Consider the following 27,998-nt stretch of genomic DNA (forward strand, 5'->3'; position numbering starts at 1 on the left):
GGTTCATCAGTTGTAACAAATGTCCCACTCTGGTGGGGGATTGTTGATAATGGGGGAGATTATGCTTGTGTGGGAGCAAGGGAGTGTATGGGAATTCTGTACCTTCCTCTCAGTTTTGCTGTGAACCTAAAAAATAGTCATAAAAAAATAATTCAGTGTAGGGAAATGGGAGATACAAATAAAACAAGACCAACAAAAATATCATATCCATATAACCACTTTTTATTATAATATCCTGAAATCTAACAAAACTATCCCTAAGAGCACAGTAATCTTTCGATTTGTATTTGTTTTTGTTCCATATATCAAAAGTTTGATTGAAAGAAAAAAAAAAAAACAGAAAGAAAATCAGTTCAATATAATCAAGACATATATTAAGTTTTAATCAAATTTGAGCTATTATTAGAGTCCCCTAATAAAGATAATAGGAATCTTATTAAAATATGCCATACATATCTAACATTCTATTATGTAATGTATGAAACATCCAGATATAACCCCTTTGTGTTTGAAGTGTAATAATCAGAGGATTAAGGATATATTCCCAACTCCAATATTTACAGCAATATCAGCTTTTCTAAGTTGCAGTTCTCTTACATGAGTACCATCATACTTTTTCTAAAGAATTTGAGATTTGTTTTGAGGTTAAAATGAAATATTGTATGTGAAAATGATTTTCTTTTAAACATTATAGCACAGCACAACTCTCTTCAAAGAAATGGCCTCACAAACCCCTTTCTAAATCAAACTAAACCTTTTAAACCTTTACTGTGTGTGTTGAGTTTTCTCATTAGTTCTTGGCCATGGTGGTGTGTCTAACAACTCCTTTTCGAAGTAGTCTTTATTGTCTGGTTGCCTTAGTTGAAACTGAAATGAAGAGTCCTGTTATATAAGGATGCTACTGACAAAAAAAAAAAAGTTGCCAAGAATGTTTTATCGTATGTGACTTGCAATATAATATCATTAAAAACTACCTCGTAAAATGGGTTCTCTTGCTTATCACTGAGGATTGTCCATGTTATAAAAAGAATTCTATTCTTACTAAATTATCAACTGAATATCAAATCATCTGTTGACTAGTTTCCATTTTTTAGTTGTTTTGGCTTCCTGGCCTAAATATATCTACTGAACTCCTTGGTGTATACCCCCATTAAGGAGGCATTTATGACTCCGAGGCATGAAGAGAACATCAATATTGAGAAGATGACATACTGTGCTCACTCCAGCAGCACATATCCTAAGACTATATACTGTACCTGCAGTAAACTTCATTAAATTATAAAACAACCACAAGTGGCATTAACATATACATTTCACATATTAATCTGTTCAAAATCATCTATTAAGTGGAAACATCAGAACATAGGTGCATGCACATCTTAATCTTTAATGCCTACAGCGTATACTATATTATGGTTCCTCATAAGCAAAGATCTGGTCAGGAATTAAATGACATTTTGAAGTAAATTTACTCCTTCTATGTTTTCTCCAGATTTGGGTTAGCCTCAGAGATAATGAATTATAATAATCAGTAATAATAGCCTATCTATATTTAGCTCTCACCATGTGCCAGGTATCATACTAAGCACTTTACAGTTACTTCATTTAAACTTTGCAATAACCCCATTGAGTAAATGCTATTATTATCCCCACTCTACATACAGTTGTAGTATCTCAGACTGGTTATGTAACTTACAAAATGTAAAAAAAAAAAAATCAGTTTTGAAGATTTGATTCTAAGAAGTCTGATCTAAGTTGTGCTCTTATCTACTGGACTACAAAGAGACATATATTACTAAGCGGGATTTCTTCTTTCTTCTCTAAGGAGAAAAGTGAATTTCCATGCTATGGAGTACTTAATACATTCCCAAGATCTCTCCCCTCCACACTCCAGCCCCAAAATGCTTGGAATATCCTTGGTCATAATACTGAAATTCTGAAGAAGATCAAACATTCCTACTGCCCTCAATGTGTGGAGACAAAATGAAGCTTATTCATTTTCTTCTTATCTAAATATTTAAAGTTACATAGCACTAGAAATGAACTGAAATTTGATACTTAAATGAAAATATTAAGAAATGAATAAAACTAGATTTAAAAAAAAACAGATTTTAAATCATTTACCCTCCCTATGTCACAAGGAGAGCCACTTAAGACTACCATTGGATCTTCTCGTGATTGAGCCGATTTGTAGAATACAGATACACATAAATCATTTCGTACAAAAGCATAAATCACAGCACCATTTTCTCTGTAAAAAGGAATTCGAGTAGGATAAGTACAAACTAATCTTCCACATTGAAGATTCCTGCAAACATAATAAAATTATGATTATTACACATTAGGCATTTATTAGGAATGCTTCAGATTTGCTTTCTTTGACAAAAAAAAAAAAAGAACGATTCTTCATTTATGTCAAATGTTACTAGGGAAATGTAATATTTTAACACTAACATTTAAAGTAAATGTTCTTGTAAGCTTATAAGCTTATCTTTCAATGGCTCTAGTGGTCTTTTATTCCCTGTGCAGATTTATATACTTATTTTCAAATAATCAATTCACTCAAGTATTCCACATCCCTCTGTAGAGGGATAGAAAGATAAATAAGTTGTGACCCCTACCCTCGCGGGCATTACAATTTAATATTAAATGTAATATAAATCCCATTAAAAGTGCTACAAATAAAATAATTCTTACAGAGATTTAAGATGAGGACACATTTTAACTTAACAATTAGGGGAAACTTCATGGAAAAGATTCTGCCATCTGAGTCAAAGCTTACTAATTAGTAGAATTTCAATAGGCAGAGAGTAAGGTATTACCAAACAAAGTAACAGCATAACAAACCAAGGAAACAAAACTACATGGCGTGTTCAAATTCCATTAAGTACAAAGGCCATGAATGCTTTCATAACAAGTAGCTAGCCCAGTGTCCAGCACAGAGTAGATTCTTAATAAATGTTTGTTAAAATAAATTCATGACCAAAATATCAAAGAGCTTGCTCTTCAGATGCAGGAGAAATTTAATTTCATTTTATAGACACTGGGCAGTCTTCAGCTTGGGCAAGCAATGAAGTGAATGGGGATAGTATTTTTATAAGGAAGAATGTGCAGGTTCAAATAGGAAAGGCATAATGGATATTATTACTTTCAATCTTGGATTGAATTTAATGATCAGTCACATACAAACGTATAAAAAGTAGACAGAAATTTAAGCCTGTAGCACAAGAAAGATGTCAGGGCTACAGAATTTGATTTAAGATTCACTCCCATACACATGTGATACTTGAAACCACTGGAATGAATGACATATATAAAGAAAAACTAAAAATAGAATCTTATAGAACATAAGAAAAGTATCTTTAATATTTGCATAGCATACCTCCATAGACAGTATTGATAACTGCCTCTTTTATGACCACAGTTCCCAAACCTATCACCTTGAGAGTGTACTTCTTCATAGCAGGCAAATGGTGCATTTTTTGAACCTGCCAACAATAGAAATATATTTGGATTAAAACTCCCTTCCTTTTTCGTCTTAGTCCATTCCCTCATATATTTTATGTTTGCTTTGCCTTCTCTACTAGTATCTAATTCAGAAATTTTCCTAGTGAGATTTTAAGAAAAGAGAATTAAAGTGATAAGCAGTACTCATGGTTATAAATCTTTTTGTTTCATTTTCGGTCATTTCCATCACAAAAGATATCACGAGGGGTAAGGAGGGTTATAGAAGCATAAACCGTGAGAGTGCTCTGTGAAACAAGGCAATAGAGAGAGAATCCAAGAAAACTATACTTGCTTTCCTAGATTACAAGTAGGAATTCATAAAAAAAAAAACAGGTCTATAACAAAATCTCATTGAAGAAACCTAATTGTATCTTCAGGATGTCTAAAATGAAGGGAGCAAAACTGCCAAGCTATTAACTATTTTTTCCTTCATTACTATATTTGGTTTTCATCACTGTGTAAAAAATTACCAAAATCTTGGGAACTTAAAACAACACCCATTTATAATATCACACAAGTGAGTTCTCTTTTTGCTCAAGAGACTCATAAGACCAAATAAAGTTATTGGCTGGGGCTGCACTCCCATCAGAGGCGAAAGTCCTCTTGTGAGCTCATTGGTTGTTGGTAGAATTCAAGTTTTTTTTATAGCCATACATTCCTTTTCTTATTATCTGCCAGGGGTTGCTCTTGGCTCCTAGGAATTCCCCTCACATCCTAATCACATGGCCCTCTCACAACATGACAGTTTATTTCTTCCAAGCCAACAAGAGAATCTCTCTGACATCTCCCATCTTTTAAAGGACTCACATGATTAGGTCAGGCGCACTCAGAATGATCTCCCTTTTGATTAACTCAAAGTTCACTAATTATGGACCTTAAATTCATCTTCAAAATTCCTTTATCTTTACTATATACTATAATCACAGGAATGATATTCCATCACATATTCACTGGTTCTGCTCCAACTCAAAGGGAGGGGATTATCCAAGGCCTGTACACTAGGAGAATCCTGAATTTGCATGGAACCACAAAAGACCCCAAATAGCCAAAGCAATCTTGAAAAAGAAAGCAAAGCTGGAGACATCACAATTCTGGACTTCAAGTTATATTACAAAACTGTAGTGATCAAAACAGTATGGTAAAACTGGCACAAAAATATATACACAGATCAATGGAACAGAATAGAAAACCCAGAAATGGGTTTTCTATTAATCTTTTCAATTAATTAATCTTTGACAAATCAGGAAAGAATATCCACAGGAAAAAGACATTCTCTTCAACAAATGGTGTTAGGAAAACTGGATAGCAACGTGGAAAGAATGAAACTAGACTACTTTCTTACACCATACACAAAAATAAATTCAAAATGGATGAAAGATCTAAAGGTGAGACATGGAATCATGAAAATCCTAGGGGAGAATACAGTCAGTAATCTCTTTGACATCAGCTGTAGCAATTTCTTTCTAGATATGTCCCCTGAAGGAAGGGGAACAAAGGCAAAAATAAACTATTGGGGCTACATCAAAATAAAAAGCTTCTGCACAGTGAAGGAAACAATCAATAAAACTAAAAGGCAACCTATGGAATGGGAGAAAATATTTGCAAATGGCATATGTGATAAAGGGGTAGTATCCAAAATAGATAAAGAACTTGTCACACTCAACACCCAAAATAATCCAATTAAAATGGGCAGAAGACATGAACAGACATTTTTCCAAAAAAGACATACAGATGGCCAACGGACACATGAAAATATGCTCAACATCACTCATCATCAGTGAAATACAAATCAAAACTAAAATGGGATATCACCTCTCACCTGTCAGAATGGCTAAAATTAATAACAGGAAATAACAAATGTTGGCAAGGATGTGGAGAAAGGGGAACCCTCTTGCACTGTTGGTGGGAATACAAACTGGTGCAGCCATTCTGGAAAACAGTATGGAGGTTCCTAAAACTGTTAAAAATAGAACAATCCTAGGATCCAGCAATTACACTACTAGGTATTTACCCAAAAGCTACAAAAATACTGATTCAAAGGGACACATGCACCCTGATGTTTATAGCAGCATTATCTATAACAGCCAAATTATGGAAAAAGCCCAAATGTCCACTGACTGATGAAAGGATAAAGAAGATGTGGTATACATATACAATGGAATATTACTCAGCCATAAAAAAGAATGAGATCTTGGGGCACCTGGGTGGTTCAGTCTTTAAGCGTTTGCTTTCAGCTCAGGTCATGATCCCAGGGTCCTGTGATCGAGCCCCTCACCAGGCTCCTTGCTTCTCCCTCTCCCTCTACCTCTGCCCTTCTCCCTGCTTGTGTGCTCTCTCTCTCAAATAAATAAATTAATTAATAAAGAATGAGATCTTGTCATCTGTAATGACATGGATAGAGCTAGAGAATATTATGCTAAGCAAAATCAGTCAGAGAAAGATTAATACCATGTGATTTCACTCATATGTGGAATTTAAGAAACAAAATAAATGAGCAAAGGTGGAAAGAGAGACAAACCAAGAAATGGATCCTTAACTATAGAAAACAAACCAATGGTTACCAGAAAGGAGGTGAGTGGAAGCATGAGTTAAATAGGTGATGGAGATTAAGGAGTGCACTTGTGATGAGCATTGTGTGTTGTATGGAAGTGCTGAAATCACTATAATGTACACCTGAAGCTAATATTACATGGTATGTTACCTAAATGTAATTTAAATAAAAACTTAAAGAAAAAAAGAATTCTGCCTAGCAGTTACCTTCTGTAAAATGAAACTTCCTAAATACAGCTGCCTCATCTATAAAAGAAACAATATCTGCCTCAATGGATTGTAAGGAGAATTAAGATGATGTTTATTTAGCCACTGTGAATTCCCATCTAATCCTTCCCCATTTTCTTTTATGATCAAGGGGGTGTTTCTTGTTTACCTGCTCCTTTCATTAATTACATTTCCCCCCACATTCTTTTTCTTCCTTTACCATTTCCTAATTCTCTTTTCACCATTTTTAAACATTGGTCCATCAAAGGTGACTGTATAGATACCATTAGGAATGGTGATGTTATTTCTAAGTATTCACAATGTTTAATCAGTTCACTTGTAAATCTGAGATACCAGGTTAGGAATGCCAATTCAGGGCTTGTTAAACACCAAGATATTATTCAAGAAAAGTCAGAAATTGGATAATTCAGTCCCATTTCGAGAGATAATATAAAAATTGTATTTAGTCATAGACTAACTTACAATGGTTCAACTTAACAATTTTTCAAATTTATGATGGTGTAAAAGCAATATATATTCAGTAGAAACTATAGTCACTTATGATGCTGGGCAGCAGCTGCAAGCCACAGTTCCCAGTCAGCCATACAATCTTAAGTGTAAACAACCAATACACTTACAACCATTCTGTAGCCATATAACAATTCTATTTTTATAGTATTCAAAAAATTACATGAGATATTCAACACTTTATTGCAAAATAGGCTTTGTGTTAGGTGATTTTGCCCTATTATAGGCTAATTAAGTGTTCTTTCTGAGCATCTCTAAGGGAGGGTAGGCTAAGTTATGATGTTCAGTAGGCTAAGTGTATTAAATGCATGGTTTATCAAGATACAACCCCATCATAAGTTGAGGAATATCTGTAGTCAGGTGAATTCTGTTGAAAGTGATGTTCTTCATCTAGTCTATTTTTTTATTAGTCCATCTATTGCATCTAAAGGTACCAATGAACTTTATTATTAATTTCTCTCTTGAATACCCTCTTTCATTAGTGTTAGGGACTTTCCCTCAGATCAGTGTGGGTTTTCCAGGGTGAGATGGAAATACTAAAAGGGCAACACTTTGCAAATGTGAAGTCACATGTCAAAATGTTCCCTTGTATCCAGTATACTGACCAAATCTACTAAGAGAATCTGTCCTTCCATAGTCCAAATAGTGTACTTAGGTTCCCTGTATCCTATTATCAAACACCATGAGGTACAATTAAATAATGAATGCACTGGCATAGATACTTGTGCATGGCTGGTACTAGGGCAGTAAATGTGAATGTTGGAAAATTATTGTAAATAATTTAGGCAATCTTCATAAATAGCATTGAGCATTAGGAATTTTGAGGCTATACTCCTTGACAACTATTAGAGACTACTAGCTTATGTTTCCATTTGAATGGCCACCCATCTCAACTAGAATAAACAGAGCCACTGAAATGTTAGCTAAAATTTTAGCTTTCATAACCTGATATCTGACTCAACTTCATCTTGTGACTAACAGGCATTTACAGTTTAACATACCCTAAAACCAAATTCTGATTTACCCCTAGACTTCCTTATTTCAGTTTTTAGGACGATTAGTCAACCAGATGTTCAGGCCAAAGCAGAAATCATCCTTGATTTCTCTCTTCTCCTCACTACCTGCCTCTACCACCTAATCCAACTCTTACTGACACTATTTCCTAAATATAGCCAGAGTATGATCACTTCTTACCTTCTCAATGGCTACAAGTCTAGGCTGAGCTTTCATCAATTTCTCTTCTAATATTCTATAAAAGTCTTCTAATTGACTCCCTACTTCCGTTCTCCACTCCCTATAGTACATTCTGCATACCATAAATCAGAGTGATTTTTTTAAATATAAAAATCATGTATCAGTCTCTGACTTAAATATCTCAAATGGCTTCCTATTTACACCAAGGATAAAATCTAATTTTCTTACCATGATCTTTACTCAGCTTGGTTCATCACAACTCAGCAACACTGTCCTTCTTTTTATGTTTACTACCTGAACCCTTCTCTGGACTATAACCTCCATAACAACAGAAATCTTTTTTTGTCTTGTACATCACTGAGTTTCCAGTGCTAGAAGAGTAGTGCCATGCCCAATTAAGGTGTTAGATAAATATTTATTGAGTGAATGAAAAAATCAACACCTTGAGTAACTATATCCCATAATCTTTCTTCCTTATGGAGTTTGACATCCAAAACCAAGGTCTCCAACATGAATTACACTTATTCTATTTGAGGCAATAGAGATTTTTAAAGATTAATATTTGAAACAAACTTCTTAGTGATTATCTTCTAAATTATGTTCCCAATGTCAACTCACTAATTTCATTGTATTTTCTGTTTTGTGGTCCCCCAAATATTTTTATTGAAAGAGGGAATATAAATCCTACATTTTTCAAAGAATTTTCAGATCAAACCAATTTAAATTTTCCACAAATGAATGATGAGAGGAGAGAGTAGAAATCTTTTCCTCATGGCTTCTAAAACAGTCTTAAAGAGGCATTGAAGATAAGCATAAACTTACTAAATCTGAAGCCCCTGGACCTGTAATTCTTTTCCACCTCCAATAAACTATAGATTACTACTGTACACCAGCTGAAATGATGGAGAAATATCATTTCTAATAAGTCCAAAAAATTCATAAAAAATTATGAGACTAAGAACAGACAGACTAATGAAACATAATTTATTACACTGGTATTGAAGGAAGAAATACAGGTATTTTTTCTTTCTCTTGTTTTCATTTATGTTTACACTCCAGCTTCATTTTTCTATTTCATTAGGCCAACCTTCCTCCACATGGTCAAAAGCATAGCTCCTAAAAACTCTAGGGCTTTACATATGATAGTTTTGAGTCCTTAGAGGGAAATTTCTCTTGGTTCAACTGTCTAGAAATTCCAGAAAAGAGATTCAGAACTTCTCCAACTCCCTTAACATGAGTCAGATGCTCACTTAACATGGACCAACTGTATCAAGATTGGAGAGTACGGCAATTGGACCAGGCCTGGGTAGGTACCCACTACAGTACAATCAAATATGAATAAAGGTATTATAAGACCATACTGTACTAATAGGATATTTCCCACAGTAACCATGTGGATACTGGACAGTTCCTGGAAAGTGGTACTAGGAAAATCCTATCTGAGATCTCTACAGAAAAAGATGAATCTAGAAGCTTACTGTGAAATCTTGCTTATCATCAATAAAACAGTTTGTGACACTTTGATCCATACTGATCTCTGCCTTCTCTATATAAACTTTGGCACTCCAGACAAACATGACTAGTAGGAAGAGTATCCTGCTACCAACACCTCTAATGACTAACGCTGAGCTAAAGAGAGAGGAAAGATAACACAGAAACTGGCAATTGTTCCCCATATCCACTCCTTTTTTTTTTTCCATTTAGTAATAGAAGTTTCTTATTATTAGCAGGGCAACAAACCCCAAGCTAAAAAAAAAAAAACATTTCTCAGACTCTCTTGCAACCAGATGCGGTTATGTGACTAGGTTCTGGTCATTGGAAAATCAGCAGACATTATATATCCAAATCATCAAGTTAATGGCAGTAAATAAAAGGTAGTTACAGTTTCATTTCCTCTTTCCTCGATTCCATAGGCTGGTATAAAGATTTTGTGCTGGGAAACTATCTTTTTTTTTATTATTATTATTGTTATGTTAATCACCATACATTACATCATTAGTTTTTGATGTAGTGTTCCATGATTCATTGTTTGTGTATAACACCCAGTGCTCCATGCAGAACGTGCCCTCTTTAATACCCATCACCAGGCTAACCCATCCTCCCACCCCCCTCCCCTCTAGAACCCTCAGTTTGTTTTTCAGCGTCCATCGTCTCTCATGGTTTGTCTCCCCCTCCGATTTTCTCCCCTTCATTCTTCCCCTCCAGCTATCTTCTTCTTCTTTTTTTTTTCCTTAACATATATTGCATTATTTTGGGAAACTATCTTCTACCAGAGACATAAGGTATGGCTGAGCAAGAAGAAAGACCACAGATTCTTAGAAAATGTCATAGAGCGAAGTTGCTGAGATGTCTTTAACAACATGCCTACCTCTGGAATATTATATGAGAAAGAAAAAACTTTTGAACCACTGTATTTGTATAGTAACAATTTACTTTATTCTTTAACCCATAAAGGGAATTGCCACTGTGGTAAACCAAAACACCTTAGGAATGTGTGTCCTATACAAAATATATTATACCAGATGCCACAGTTTACTAGTAACAGGAAGATCAGATTGATCCATACAGAGCTCCAAACTGAGCCAGTATTTGAGGACAGTGGGAGCTCAGGTAGCCAGCTCAACCTATGTAAATATATTTTAGGAATTGGAGAGTTTGGAATATTGAGTTAAGTGAGATCAGCTATTAACATAAGCAGTCTTACAAACACTTTATAAGCAATCCATTACCATTCATGAGATCACACACTAAGCTCAGTTGAATGACCGCTTGAATACTTGTTTTCCATTATGTAATTCCTGAAACTTCCTATTGATCTTATTCTCACCTTTATAAATTCTACCATTTCTGTTTCTAAGATAACTTCATTTTACCTCAGATAAATGCACAAGTACTATCACAAGTACTATCAGTAGCCACAGTCCCTGTCTTCCTTGTATTGGTTATACCAACAAGTGTACTTACAAAGAAGTTTTCTAGGGCCCAAAGACAGTGGGGCATCATCTATACTGGAACTGAAAATGTATGACAGTCTGGGAGTTTGGAGCCAAATATTAATTAAATAAGTTGACTCCCTCTTAATATTAACATTTAGAAAGTACTTTATGGTAAGGAATTTCTGAGGCCTTGACTTCTTATTAAGATTATCCTATATATTTTATAAAGAAATGAACTAGGAAGATCTAGTAAGCTAAGGACACACACTTACCTTTCTTTAATTTAAAAAATTGTACTGAGGAAGAATAAGATCAGCCAGATGGCAAAGTAGGGGATGCCAGCCTTCATCCCCTCACAAAAAAAAAAAAAACAAGAAGACCACTATCTACAAATGAAAATAGCACTGGAAAGGCTCAAGAGTATCATTTAAGAACTTACAGCTATGTGATGAGCCCCCCAAAAAAAAAAAAAAGGAGAAGACACCTGGAAACAATTAGAACAAAGATGGGTGGGAGCTCTCAGTAACATGCAGCAGATGCCACCATAGTACCCAGTGGCCTGCTCTGCAGAAGACACTGGCAGACTTTGCCACTGGGGACCTCAACAATCCCCATGACAGCCGTAGACTTCCCATAGCTTTCACAGTAGAAAATCCCAGTGTTCACCTGGAGCTCCAGAAAGACACTAGTAGTTTTTGCCACTGAGGTAATCAACAGCCATCCCCACTGCTGACCCTCCAGATAAGAGACGTTGCTATGCCCCACTCAGAAAGAGTTGATGTTCTGCTCTCTCAGAACCAGGGCTGCCACCCCTCTTTCCAAATACTGCAGGTGCCGCAGACGCCAGAGCTATAGCTGCTCCACATGCACCCACATTTTAGGCACAAGAGCCACTGCCCCTTTGTGCTACTCAAATAGACGCTGGATCCACTGTTGCTCAGTGAGCACATGCTTCCCAGTCCCTACCTCCAGGAATCCTCCAAGAACACCTGTGCCTAAGGCAGCAGAGCCACTGACACTCTGGGCTAGCCATGGCCCCAGACCTTGGCATGCTTTCACTCTATAAGTGCTCCAACCTCAGCCCTATCACTACAACAGAGGCACTGTGCATCAGACACCATTGCCACTGCCACTGCCACCACCTCCACCACCACCACCACCATCACCACCACCACCACCATCACCACCATCACCTTGAAGTGAAGAACCCAACACTGAAGAACCCAACAACCTTGCCACAGCTTTGGTCATTTGAGGACCCCTGCAATCTTCACTGGCACTGACCTCAGCTGAAGAAGCTGCATAGAGACTGTGCCACAGGGCCTTCCCTGGAGCTGTAATCTCCATACTTCACTGAGAGAATGCCTCCCAACACACTCACCCACAGGTAAAGGTATTTCCCCATCAAAACCAGTCCATAAACTCTGGAAGAGGATACTACTCCATCAAATATGCAAAAAATGCAGAGACAAAAGAAACAAAAAATCCAGGAATTTGTTTAAATTTTCACCATTAAACTATCTTATAGTTTGTAAAGTGCTTTTTCTGCATCTAATGAGTCATATGATTTTTACCCATTATTTCTTTATTTATTTTTATTTTTTTTTAATTTTATTATGTTATGTTAGCCTGGTGACAGGTATTAAAGAGGGCACGTACTGAATGGAGCACTGGGTGTTATATGCAAATGAATCATGGAACACTACATCAAAAACTAATGATGTAATGTATGGTGATTAACATAACATAATAATTTAAAAATTTTTTTAAAAAGAGAAGGGAATCAAAGCATACTACTATGAAAAATCACAAATTCACAAAGGAAGGCAGGAAGAGAGGAAGAAACAAAGAAACTATGAAACAGCAAAATAACAATCAACAAGTTGGAATTAGTAAGTCCTTGCCTATCCATAAACACTCTAAATGCAAATGAATTGAATTTTCTAATCAAACGACATAGAGTTGCTTCATGAATGGGTAGAAAAACAAGACCCAAGTATACGCTGCTCACAAGAGAATCACTTCAGCTATAAGGACACACATAAGCAAATGTAGAGGAATGGAAAAAGATTTTCCATGCAAGTGGAAAACAAGCAAGCAGGGATAGCTATATGTCAGACAAAATGGACTGTAAGCCAAAATGGCAACAAGAAGGGGAAAAAGATCATTATACAATAAGGCAGTCAATTCTTCAAGATATGACAATCATAAATATATATGCACCCAACATTGTAGTACCTAAATATCATATGCAAGTACTAAGAAAACTGAAGGGAGAAACTTGACAACAATACAATAATACTACAGGAATTAAAGATTCCACTTTCTACAATGGATAGATATCCAGACAGAAAACCAACAAGGAAAAGCTGGACTAAGACCAGACCTTGGACCAAATGGATATAACAGACACATACAGAATATTCCATTTAGCAGCAGCAGAATACACATTCTTCGCAAGTGTGCATGGAACATTCTCCAGGACAGATCATATGGTAAGTCATAAAACAAGTCTTAGCAAATTTAAGACTGAAATCATACAAAGTAACTTTTCCAACAACAATGATATAGAACTGAAAATTAACAATAGAAAGAAATCTGGAAAACACCAATATGTGGAAATTAGAGAACATGCTCTGAAACGACTGGTGGGTCAAAGAAGAAATCAAACATGAAATCAAAAAATATACTGAAACAAATGAAAATGGAAGAACAACGTATCAAAATCTATAGGATTCTGCAAAGCAGTTCTAAGAGGGAAGTTTATAGCAACAAAAGCCTCCATATAAGTAAAAAAAAAGGTCTCAAATAAACAACCTAACTCTATACCTCAAGGAAAAAGAAAAAAGAACAAACAAGCCGCCAGATTAGCAGATGGAAAGAAATACAAAATAAGAGTTGGTTTCTTGAAAAGACACACAAAATTGACAAATATCCAACTAGACTAAGAAAAGAAGACTCAAATAAATAACCATAAATTAAAGAAGAAACAGTATAACTGATAACATAAACACGCAAAGGATCATCAGCAACTATTATGAATAATTATATGCTGACAAACTGGATAACCTAGAAAAAGTAGATAAACTCCTAGAAACATAACCAACCAATACTAAATCATGAAAAAATAGAAAATCAGAACAGACCAATAGTGAGTAATGAGATAGAATCAGTAATCGAAAACCTCCCAACACAGAAAAGGCCAAGCCAGATAGTCTCCCTGGTGAATTATACCAAACACTTAAAGAAGAGTTAATGCCAATCATTCTCAAACTCTTCCAGAAAACTGAAGAGGAGAGACTATTTCCAAATTCATCCTATGAGGTCAGCTTTATATTGATACCAAAGTCAAATAAGAGCACTATAAGAAAACTATAGACCAACATCTCTAATGAATACAGATGTAAAAATTCTCAACAAAATATTGCTAAACTAAATTCAACAGAACATTAAAAGAACCAAACACCATTATCAAATGGTATTTATCTCTGGAATGCAAGGATAGTACAACATATGCAAATCAATAACTGTGATATACCACATTAATAGAATGAAAGATAAAAGATCATAAGATCCTCTCATTAAAAACAGAAAAAGCATTTGACAAAATACAACATCCTTTCATGATAAAAATAATCAGCAAATTGAGTACAGAAGGAACGTACCTTAACAAAATAAAGGCCACATATAATAAACCCACAGCCACATCATACTCAATTGTGAAAAGCTGAAAGCTTTTTCTGTAAGATGAGGAATAAGACAAATGTGCTCATTCACACCACTCATATTCAACACAGCACAGGAAGTTGTAATGAGAGCTGTCAGGGAGGAAAAATAATAAAAGGCACCCAAATTGGAAAGAAAGAAGTAAAACTGTCTTGCAGAAAATATAATCTTATATAGAGATAGTCCTAAAGACCCAACCAAAAAGGTGTGTTAGAACTATTAAATTCAGTAACTCTGTAGGGTACAAAATCAACATACAGAAATCATTTGAATTTCTATACACTAACAACAAAACAGCTTAAAAAGAAATAAAGATAATACCTTTCTCACTAGCATCAAAATCAATAAAATACTTCAGAATAAATTTAATCAAATAAGTGAGAGATCTGTACCCTGAAAATTACAAGACTTTCATGAAAAAAATCTAAGATACAAAAGGAAAGCTATCCTGTGTTCCTGGATCAGAAGAATTAATAGTCATTACTACCCAATACCATCTGCAGTTTCAATGCAATCTATATCAAAATTCCAATGGCATTTTTCAGAAATAGAAAAAAATTCCTAAAATTTGTATGGAACCACAAAAACTTTGAAAAGCCAAAGCAATCCTGAGGAAAAAAAACAAAACTAGAGGTACACAATTCCTGATTTCAATTACACAGTATGATACTGTTACAAGAAGAGCAAACCAATGGAACAGAATGGAGAGCCCAGAACAAAACCCCATGTATATGCTCAACAAATAATCTGATGAGGGAGCTAAAAATACTCAACAAGGAAAGGAGAATCTATTCTATAAATGACATTGGGAAAATAGGATGTTCACATGCAAAAGAATAAAAGTAAACCCCTGGTTTACACAATTCACAAAAATTAACTTGAAATAGATTAAAGACTTAAATGTAAGAATGAACACCATAAAAATCCTAGAAGATGACACAGGGAAAAAGCATTGACATTGACATTGTTGTTGGCAATGACTTTTTAGATATGACACCAAAGCACATGCAGCAAAAACAAGAAATAATAAATGGGACTTCATCAAACTAAAAGGCTCCTGCATAGCAAAAGAAACAATCAAAAAATGAAAACGATCTATGGAATGGGAGAGAATATCTGCAAATCATGTATTTGGTAAGGAAAATGTCCAAAATATATAAAGAACTTGTAAAACTCAATAGCAAAAACCCAAACAATCTGATTTAGGTATGAGCAAAGGAATAGAATAGACTATTTTCAAAGACATAAAAATAGCCAAAGGTACATGAAAATATGCGCAATATATCACTAATATCAGAGAAATGCAAACCAAAACCACAATGAGATAACTCCTTACATTTATTAGAATGGCTCTCATCAAAAACTCAAGAAATAACAAACGGCGAAAATATGGGGAAAATGAAACACTTACGCACTGTTGGTGGAAACGTAAACTGGTATAGCCATATGAATAGCAGTATGGTGGCTTCTCAAAAAGTTAAAAGTAGAACTACCATATGATCCAGCAATCCCATTTCTAATCCACTTCGTATCCATGGGAAATGAAAACAGGATCTTGAACAGAAATCTGCATCCTCATGTTTGTATCAGCATTATTCACAATAGGCAAGATATGGAAACAGTGTCTGTCAATGGATGGATCAATAAAGAAAATGTAGTATTTATATAAAATAACATTTTATTCAGTCATGAGGAAGAAGGAAATCCTTCCATTTGTGCCAACATGGATAAACTTGTGGACATTATGCCAAGTGAAATAAGTTAGACAAGGAAAGACAAACGCTCTATAATATTGCTTATATGTGAAATCACTAAAAAACAAAAAACTGAAATCAAAGAAACAAAGCATACATAGCCTGTGATTACCATAGGCTGGTAGGTGGGGGAAAGGGAGAGATGTTTGTCAAAGGGTACCAATTTCTAGTTATAAGATGAATTAAGTTCTGGGGTTCTAATGTACAACATGATGATTATACTTAATACTACTGTATAACATACTTGAAAGTTACTAGGAGAAAAGATTTTAAATGTTCTCACCACAGAAACAAATGGTAATTATAGGACATGATAGAGGTGTTAGCTAACAATATAGTGGTAATCATTTTGTAATATATAAGCATACCAAATCAACATGTTATATACCTTAAAATGACACAATGTTATAGGTCAATTACATCTCAATAAAGCTGCAGAAGGCGGTAAGGGTCAGGATAGGTTTAAACTTAAGACCTGAAACTGTAAACTACAAGAAGAAAACAGGAGAAAGCTCTTGAACATTGGTCTGGGAAATAATATTTAGATATGACATAAGAGCACAGACAACAAAAACAAAAATAGACAAGTGGAACTGCATCAAACTAAAAAACTTCTTTTTTTACAAAAATTATTTATTTATTTTTAGAGAGAGCAAGAAAGGGAGGAGGGGCAGAAGGACAGAATCTTTCAAGCAGACTCCCCACTGAGCAGGGAGCCCCATGTGGGGCTGGACCCAAGACCCATGAGATCATGACCTAAGCTGAAATCAAGAGTCAGACACTCAACTGACTGAGCCACCCAGGCGCCCAAACTAAAAAACTTCTTAATAAAGGAAACAATCAACAGAATGAAAATGAGACCTGTAGGAGAAATATTGGCAAACCACGTATCTGATAATGGGTTAATCTACAAAATATGTAATAACTCATACAACTCAAGAGCAAAAACAAATAATGAGATTTGAAAATAGCAAAAGACCTGCACAGACATTTCTCAAAAGAAGACATACAAATGACCACCAGATTTATGAAAATGTGCTCAGCATCACTAATCATCAGAAAAATGTAACTCAAAACCACAACTTACACCTTTTAGGATAGCTATTATCAAAAAGATAAAAAATAAAAAGTGCTAGCAAGGATGTGGAGAAAGGGGAACCTTTATACACTGTTGTTGGGAATGAAGTTGGCACAGCCATTATGGAAAACTATATATAGACTCCTCAAAAATTAAAAATGAACATTATGATCAAGCAATTTCATTTATTGGTATATACATATAACTAATATTTTAAGTACCTTGATTGTGGCAATTATTTCACAAAACATCAAAACATTAATTCATATACCTTAAATATGTATCTTTCTTTATCAGTTATACCTTAATAAAGTTTGAAAAAATAAAAATATAGATGCTCAATAGAATAAAGAATTTAAATATATAGATAAAATTTAAATTATACATACATACATATGTATATAATTATGCATATAATTATATATGTGTACATATGCACATTATAATTATATTTATAAATGTAATATGCATATATATATACACATATATAATTATATATATAATTAATTGCCACTTGTCTTGGTGATGTAAATAAAAATATGAAGTACCAACTATGTAGATTTTACAAAACAACATTACCTTTTCCAAATGTGATCTCACAACGTGCATCTGGATCCTGGCAGCCTCCATCATAACACATATATTTTTCTTTACATACATGTCCATTCTGTATAGTTACATCATATGGACACTGCGGTGAGCTTCCATCACAAAATTCAGCAATATCACATTCATGATGTTTTGCTCCCCTACACTGAACACCTGCTCTTTCAATCTAATAGAAATTAAAATATAAAAAATAAAGCACTACATTTAAGAGTGTTGTGTTTCTCAGTATTTATTTCAAAACTGTTCTATTTCAAAATTAATTCTATTTATAGTTTAATGATCTATTTATTCATTAATGTCTATTAGTACCTTCTTTGTATAAAGCATTATGTTTATCATATTGAAAAAAATTGAATGTTATTAACTACAACAGGAAATAAGCATATGCACATGAAAAGTATAACACAAATATGATGTGATGATAGCCAAAGTTCTGTCTGTGTTTCAGTACAAGGGAAGAAAAATCACTTTTAGCTTGAAATAATTATTTCTTGGGTGAAAACAGTGTAATTCAGACAATTTCCAAACAAAATACACTTATTCAAAGTATAGTTTGTAAGTATGGAATATTTATAATTCTATGACAAATATGATACATAAATAACTGAGAATTAACAGAGGAAAACCAAAGGGTAGTTAAAGAGGTGGTTCTTAGAGAAGAAACTCAATCATAATTGTTCTCCTGAATTATCCTGTAGTTAATTAACACTTTCATATACAGAATCTGAAAATGTATATAAACAATCTTAAAGGGGCGTCTATCTCATACTTCTTAATTGATGATTTCCAGTTGACAACAAAAAGATCACAGAGGTAAGAATGTAACCACATGATAAGATTCTAGAAAAAAATAACAAAACTGCATTAGTCGAGGATAGTCAAGAACACAGAACCTATGTTAGGTAGTTCAATAGAGGGACTGTCATATGACAAATCTGTTACAAATGTATTGCAGGAGCTGAAAAGGAAAACGGGACAAGAGTCAACATCTTCAACATATAAACTAATATGTGATCTTTCAATTAAATGATCTTTGAATAAATAATAAATTTATAGTTTAAACTGTGTGCTAACATAGCATTTAGAAAGTGCTATTCTACGTGCTATGGTGAGCACTGTGAATTGTGTAAGACTGTTGAATCACAGACCTGTACCTCTGAAACAAATAATACATTACATGTTAAAAAAAAAAAAAAGAAGATAGCAGGAAGGGAAAAATGAAGGGGGGAAATCGGAGGGGGAGACGAACCATGAGAGACTATGGACTCTGAGAACAAACTGAGGGTTCTAGAGGGGAGGGGGGTGGGGGGATAGGTTAGCCTGGTGATGGGTATTAAAGAGGGCACATACTGAATGGAGCACTGGGTGTTATATGCAAACAATGAATCATGGAACACTACATCAAAAACTAATGATGTAATGTATGGTGATTAACATAACAATAAAATAAAAAAAGTGTTATTCTAGTTAAGTTTCATTATTTATACATTTATGGGAAACTGCTGTGTCTTTCAATTACATACCTACAGATACCTATCACAACCAGTAACAATATTATTTCTAAAAATATAAATAATGAATAGAGTAAATAAAAAGTCCCTTTTTTTTAAAGATTCTATTTATTTATTTCAGAGAGAGAGAATGAGAGAGAGCACATGAGAGGGGGGAGGGGCAGAGGGAGAAGCAGACTCCCTGCCGAGCAGGGAGCCCGATGCGGACTCAATCCTGGAACTCCAGGATCATGACCTGAGCCGAAGGCAGTCGCTTAACCAACTGAGCCACCCAGGCGCCCAATAAAAAGTCCCTTTTAAGGGAGATCTTCTGTATTGAAAATTGTATGATAGCTCTCAATCAAGGCTTAAGAACAACAGGATCAAGTCAGGCAGAATAATGGCATAAGAAGAAAACCTGAACATCCAATTAAGGTTCACAAAATCAAAAATCTGATTCTGACTTTAGTATATTTTTCTTTATTTGGAAGTTCACTTATTTTTTTAAGTTTTAATTTAAATTCCAGTTAGTTAACATACAGTATATTAGTTTCAGAAAATTCATTTATTTTTATTTACAGCTATAGGTCTAAGTGATTTAAAGTATCTAAGACATGATTCATTATATACTTAGAAGATATTAATAAACTTAAATCTTACTTGACAGTCCCTGCAGCATAATCCTGCATCACACTGTGATCCTGGTTTCAGTGTACAAGTACGAAAATTACAACAGGGAGCAGCTCCACATTGCTATGAATTAATGGAATGTACAAGTAAAAAGACATCATGATAATAATATAAACTTTGGCAGGAACTATACTTACTGGGCTTATTTTTTGAGTTTTGGGGAAGAATATGAATGCTGTCAACATTTATAGTTCTGCATCTCTAAACAATTAAAATACTAAATTAAGACGTTCACTTCAGGTCAAAACAGAGTAACTGGTACCAAGAAACTCTTACCCAACTAGAAAACTAGGAAAAATATATGAAACAACTTTTTTCAGAAAATAGAGAATAGTAAGAGAGAGCAGAACGGTGGGTAATAGTGTCTGGAGGGTGAGGGAAAAGGGGAGATACTGTTCAAAAGGTACAAATTTTCATTTAAGAATGAATTAGTTTTCAGGATCCACTGTACAACATGATGTACTATAGTTAACAATACTGTATCGTATATTTTGCTAAGAGGATAGATAAAGTGTCCTCACCACATACAAAAAAAAAAAAAATGGTAACTATGTGAAGTGAAGGTTAGGTTAATTAGTTTGATTGTAGTAATCATTTCAGAAGGTATATGTATATCAAAACATCATGTTGAACACCTTAAAAACATAATTTTTACTTGTCAGTCATACTTCAATAATGTTGGGGGGGTAAGGGTGTGTAGAGTTTATGCCCACTGCAGTTAGAACACCCCCAAAACTTCCCTCATTACTTACACCAAACACAAGTTCAATGGATTTCCAAAACCACTCTCAGGTTTGGTAATTTACTAGAAGGACTCACAGAACTCATTGAAAGCTTTTATATTCACAGTTATGGTTTATTATATGGAAAGTATGCAAATTAAAATTAGCCAAGAGAAGAAGCAACTAGGACAGAACCCAGGAAAAGTTCATACTGCCTTCACCCCAGGGAATTACAGACACAATACTCTCCCAAAATTGATGTGTGAAATTCCTGACTTATGCTATGAGGCCAGTGTAACTCTAATACCAAACCCAGAAACATTACAAAAAAGGAAAATTACAGATCAATATCTCTCATAATCATTCACACATCAATCAATTCATCATACTGACAGGCTGAAGAAGAAAAACCATATGACCATAACAATTGATGTAGAAAAAGCATTTGACAAAATCCAATACTCACTTAATGAATTATACAAAATATTAGCAAACTAGGAATAGAGAGAAACTTCCTAAATTTGATAGTGAACATACAGAGAAAACCTACAGCTAATATCTTATATATGTTGAGAAACTATAAGCTTTCCCCCTGAGATCAGGAACAAGACAAGGATGGTCGTCACCACTCCTTTCAACATCCTGTTGTAAGTTCTAGCTAATTCAGTAAGAAAAGAAAATGAAATGAAAAATATACAGGTTGAGAAGAAAAAAAAACTGTTTCTTCCATAGATTCTGTGATTGACTATGTAAAGAAAATCCCAAATGATTGACCAAAAAGCAAAAAAAAAAAAATTAAAATCTCCTGGACTACTAATTAATTACAACAAGATTGCTGGATACAAAGTTAATATACAAAAGTCAATTGTTGGGGTTCCTGAGTGGCTCAGTTGGTTAAGTGTCTGCTTTCAGCTCAGGTCATGATGCCGGGTTCTAGGATGGAGCCCCGCATCGGGCTCCCTGCTCATCAGGGAGTCTGCTTCTCCCTCTCCCTCTGCAGCTCCCCCTGCTTATGCTCGTGCTCACTCTCTCTCTCTCTGTCAAATAAATAAAATCTTTAAAAAAAAGTCAATTGTTTTCCTGTATACCAAGAATGAAAAATGGGAATTTGAATAAAAAACATGATGCCATTTATATTAGCACCAAAATAATGAAGTATCTGGGAATAGTTCTAACAAACTATTATAGAATCTGTATGAGAAAAACTACAAAACTCTAATGAGAGAAATCAAAGAAGGCATAAATAAATGGAGAGATATTCCATGTTCATGGATAGGAAGACTCAATATTGTTAAGATGCCACTTCTTGGGACGCCTGGGTGGCTCAGTCAGTTAAGCATCTGCCTTCAGCTCAGGTCATGATCCCAGGGTCCTGGGATCAAGTCCCGCATCGGGCTCCTTGCTCAGCAGGGAGCCTGCTTTTCCCCCCTGCCTGTGCTCTCTCTCCGTCTTTCTCTCTCTCTGACAAGTAAATAAATAAAATCTTAAAAAAAGAAAAGATGTCACTTTTTCCCAATTTTATCTAGAGATTTAATGCAATTTCAATAAAAATTCCAGCAAGTTATTTTGTAGATATTGACAAATTGATTCTAAAGTTTATATGGAGATGCAAAAAAATGCAGTATAGTCACATAATGCTGAAGAGAAGGAAAAGAAAGAAGAAGAAGAAAAAGGAGGAGGAGGAGAAGAAAAAAAAAATGAGGAAGAAAACTGAAGAACTGACAACACCCAACTTCAAAACTTACTATAAACTATAATGACAGTATGGTATTCACAAAAGAATAAACAAAGAGATCACTGGAACAAAATAAAAACCCCAGAAACAGACCAACACAGATAATAAATCTTTAACAATGGAGTACATGCAGCTCAAGGGAGAATGGATAGTCTTTCCAACAAATGGTGCTGGAAAAACTGGACATTCACATGGGAAATAATGACTAGACACTGACTCTACCTTTCACAAAAAATAACTCAAAATGGATCATAAATTAAATGTAAAATGTAAAGCTATAAAATCTCTAGGAGGGTAGATTTAAGATAGTAGATCTTATGTGAAGTGCTCTTCCACAATAAAGATAATAAATAAATAGGAATAATACCAATCATGAATAAATTCTTTCAGAAAGTACTGAGTTCAGAATTGCTTTGATGCTTAAACCAGAAAATATTACAAGAAAAGAAAAAACTGCACAATACAATCTCCTTGTGAAGATAAGTGCTGTCATCCCAAACAAAATATCAGCAAATTAAATCTAGCACTATATATACAGAAAAATGCAAGTGAAGCTAATGTCAGAATGCATGGTTGGGTTAGCATTCAAAAACCAATCAATGAAATGCACCATATTAATTAATTAATTAATTTTTAAAAGGAGAAAACTCATTTGAATCAGCTCGATAGACACAAAAATAAGACATTGGACAAAATTCAACACCAATTCTTGATTTAAGAATTGGTTAACTAACTAGAAATAGAACTCTCAACTAACTAGAAATAGAAAGGAACTTCCTCAACATGCTAAGGGTATATGTTTACCAAAAAAATTTTTATCTAACATCATATTTAGTGCTGAAACTCAGAAAGCTCCCTCCCCCCCAATAAAAACAAAGCAAAGACCATTCTCAACATTTCTAATTAACACTAGATCCAAGGTGAATTCACAAAAGTCAATTGTATTTTCTATACTAGCAATGGATAATTGTTAAATAAAATTTTAAAACAATGCTATAGAAACAACCATAGAAAAACTAAATGAATGAAAGAAGAGCTAAATAAGTGGAGATATACACCATGTACATTGATTTGCAGACAATTTTAATTAAAAAAAAAGTAATTCTCCAAAAATGGATGTATGAATACCACACAATTCCAATAAAGTCCCTATATTCACATGCTGATTCTCCAATTTATATGGAAATACAAAGGTCTCACAATAATAAAACTACCCTGGAAAAAAGGAACAAAGTTGGATGATTTACATTACCTGTTTTCAAAATTTACTGTGAAAACACATTAATTAAAATAGTGTAGAATTGGCATAAGTATGGTTACATAAATAAACAGAAAAGAATACAGGGATAGATACACATGTATAGTAATTTACTTTCATAAGAATGCTAAGGTAATACAATGGTGAAAAGATAGTCATTTTAACAAATACTACTAGAAAAATTTGATATTCAAATGGAGCATAATTAACCTCAAAAAAAATCTCCCCAAACACAAAACACACCCAAAATGGATCAAAGACTAAATGTGAGTGATAATTGTAAAACTTCTCATAGAAAACATAAGAGAAAATATTCATGAGCTTGAGTAGGCAAAGATTTCTTAGGCTACAAAAAGCATGACCACAGAAGAAAAAAAATGATAAATTGGTCTTCATAAAAAATAAAAAATGCCTGCTATTCAAAGATGTTGTTAAGCAACCAAAAAGGTAATACATGGATTGGAAACAAATATTTGTAATATACATGTTTGACAAAGGACTAGTATACAGCCTATAGGGAAAAAAACTCTTACAAATCAGTAATAAAAAAAACCAAACAACTTAATGGTTAATAAGGACATGAAAACAGGCTCAACATCATTATACTCAAAGAAAATACAAACGAAAACCATTGTAATGGCTAAAATTTAAAAGGCTGCAACATCACATTTTGGTGATGATGTGGAGGAAATTAAGTTTCATGTGTTGCTGATAAGAGTGTAAAATAATACAACACTTTGGAAAATAGTTTGCCAATTTCTCATGAACGTATACACTTATATGATCCAGCAATTCTACTTTTAGGAATTTGAAATAATGGCCCACTACTCTTAACTCAAATATCCATTAGCAAGTAAATGAAAAAACAGATTGTGCTATATTTAAACAACAAAGTATTACACATAATAAAAAGGAAGAAACTATTGTGACATAAAACAACACTGAATGAATCTCAAAACACAGTATTGAAAGGAGCACCTGGCTGGCTCAATCAGAAGAGGATGTGACTCTTCATCTCAGGGTCATGAATTCGAGCCCCACACTGGGTATAGAAATGACTTAAATAAATAAATAAACTGTAAGAAAGGAAGGAAGGAAGGAAGGAAGGAAGGAAATGTGCTGCATCATTCTATTCACATGACTTTCTAGATCAGACAAAACTGACAATCAGATGTTTCCTGAACAGGTATCACAATCTCAGATTTCAAGATATAGTACAAAGTACTATATAGTAATCAAAGCAGTATGGTACTGACACAAAAACAGACACTTAGATCAATGAAACAGAATACCGAGTTCAGAACTAAAGCTCCGCTTATATGGGCCATTGATCTACAACAAAGGAGGCAAGAATATACAATGTGGAAAAGACAGTCTCTTCAACATACAATGTCAGGAAAATTGGAGAGCTACATGCAAAAGAACTGGACAACTTTCTTACACCATACACAAAAAGAATCTCAAAGTAGATTAAGAAACTACATGTGAGACCAACCTGAAACCATAAAATTCCTAGAAGAAAACATAGGCAGTAATTTCTTTGATATATCTTTGACATAATATTTTTCCATTTATGTCTCCTCTACAAGGGAAACAAAAGCAAAATTAAACTACTGGGACTGCACCAAAATAAAAAGCTTCTGTGTAACTAAGGAAACCATCAATGAAACAAAAGAGCAACCTACTGAATAGGAAAAGATATTTGCAAAATTATATATCCAATAAGGGGTTAATATCCAAAATATATAAAGAACTTATACAACTCAACACCAAAAAAAAAAAAAAAAAAATCCAATTAAAAAATGGGCAGAGGACCTGAATAGACATTTCTCCAATGAAGACATACCGATGGCCAACAGACACATGAAGAGATACTGAACATCACTCATCCTCAGGGAAATGCGAATCAAAACCATAATGAGATATCACTTTACACCTGTCAGAATGGCTAAAATCAAAAACACAAGATAACATGACTTGGTGAAAATGTGAGAAAAAATAACATGCAATGTTTAGGAATGCGAATTGTTGTAGCCATTATAGAACACAGTATGGAGGCTCCTCAAGAAATTAAAAATAGAAATATCAAACAAACCCATAATTCCACTATAGGGTACTTACTCAAAGAAAACAAAAACACTAATTCAAAAAGATATTTGTACCACTATGTTTATAGGTGAATTATTTATAATAGTTAAGATATGGAAGCAACTCAAGTATCCTATGATAGATGGACAAAGAAGATGTGGGAGATTTATCTATATCTGTATCTATATCTATAGATATAATGGAATATAGATAGATGATAGATGATAGATAGGTATAATGGAATATTACTCAGCCATAAAGAAAAGAATAAAATCCCTCCATTTGTGACAACATGGGTAGACCTAGAGGATATAATGCTAAATGAAATGAGTCAGTCAGAGAAAGACAAATACCATATGATTTCACTCAAATGTGGAATTTAAGAAACAAATCAACAACAACAATAAAAAGACAAAAAAATAGAGAAAAAAATGGTGGTTGCTAGAGGGGAGTGGGCAGGGGAATGGAGAAAACAGATAAAGAGAATTAAGAGAACACTTATTATGATGAGCACCAAGAAATGCATAGAATTGTTGAATCATTATACTGTGCACCTGAAACTACCATAGCACTGTATGTTAATTATATTTTAAAAGAAAGAAATTACAAGAAAAAGAAATTAAGAAATTAAAGAAAGAAAGAGAGAGAGAAAGAGGAAGGAAGGAAGGAAAGAGGGAAGGAAGGAAGGAAGGCAGGCAGGCAAGCAGAATTAAGAGGGAGGACTTGTTCTATCAAATAGCAAAACATATTAGAAAGGCACAGTAATTAAAACAGTGTGGTATGGATACAAGTATATTCAGACCCATATATGTATCACACCCTAATATCACTTCCATCTATCTTGTAATCATGGAAATGTACAATATCTGCAGTATGGCTGCAAATACTGAATTATCTAAAAGTACTACAACCTGGACCTTTTGCATTCACTATATTTTCAGAGCTTCCCTACTAAGTGAATAATTAAAATCACCCTATGTTCAGACTGTAATATTAATAGCCTTACCTTACCATATTACTGATTCCATTGTGAAATAATACCCTAAAAGATACTTGATGGTCGGCTGACACATTAATCTTCAATAAAACATTTATAAAATATCCAGAGGTTAAGTACAGGTTTGGAAAGATCTTATATATTTAGTTTAGAATACAAAAGCTCATCTAGACTCCTATTTTTCCCATCAGCAATAATTTTTAGGAGTACATTTTTATAGTTGTTCAAAATCCTTCAGCCTACATCTATATGGTATATTCTTGTATATATTTCAAACTTGATTTCACTTACTGTAAATATTCGTCATGGTACTCAGTCATATTTGAGATACACAGATATATATATACATATTTGACAAAGAGATGAGCTAAAACAATAAATTTATTAATTAACTTTCCTATTTATCAGACTTACTTCCTCAGTACCACAGTCACACGCTTCACCTAGCTCCACTTTGCCATTGCCACAGATTGCTACCATGGTTCTTCGCATTTGTGGCTTATTCTGAAGACATCTGGCACCCATATTTGAAATGAAATTTTCAAAGTCACTCAAACTGCAACTGCTAAACGTCTTCATACCACTTGATCGCCTAGAGGTGAATCCATACAATGTCATTGGCAATACACTTCTGAAAACACAACTCTATATAATATAAATTAATTTTAAAATGTTAAATTTAATAGGTAATGATAAATGTTTATAACAAGTGCTTAGAGGTCAAAATTATTCCTGGGTAGGTCCTGTGATTTTATTCACTGGGATACATGTCCTTATTCAAATAAAATTAAGTACAACTTAATAGTAAAACTCAAACAGGCCAATTAGAAAATGGACACAGACTTGAATAGATTATTCAAAGAATACATATAAATGGCCAACAGGAAAATGAAAAGGTGCTCAATATCAGTAATCATCAGGGAATTGCA

At 34.1% G+C, this 27,998-nt stretch overlaps 1 protein-coding gene across 1 annotated transcript in view; it reads right to left on the reverse strand.

Moving 5' to 3' along the window:
• Window positions 1-27,998, reverse strand: part of LOC123840951 (disintegrin and metalloproteinase domain-containing protein 32-like) — a 193,785-nt gene that overhangs the window by 57,992 nt on the left and 107,795 nt on the right. The window contains exons 12-16 of the mRNA XM_064585520.1: window positions 27,484-27,661; window positions 20,240-20,332; window positions 18,060-18,255; window positions 3,383-3,488; window positions 2,125-2,308 (exon numbers count right to left, since the gene is read on the reverse strand). Coding sequence (XP_064441590.1) covers window positions 2,125-2,308; window positions 3,383-3,488; window positions 18,060-18,255; window positions 20,240-20,332; window positions 27,484-27,661 — 757 coding nt within the window. The remainder of the gene's footprint in view (window positions 1-2,124; window positions 2,309-3,382; window positions 3,489-18,059; window positions 18,256-20,239; window positions 20,333-27,483; window positions 27,662-27,998) is intronic.

Source organism: Mirounga angustirostris, unplaced genomic scaffold (assembly GCF_029215605.1).
Source record: "Mirounga angustirostris isolate CCGP_5_RB_7025 unplaced genomic scaffold, mMirAng1.0.hap1 SCAF_2, whole genome shotgun sequence".
Classification (NCBI taxonomy): domain Eukaryota; kingdom Metazoa; phylum Chordata; class Mammalia; order Carnivora; family Phocidae; genus Mirounga; species Mirounga angustirostris.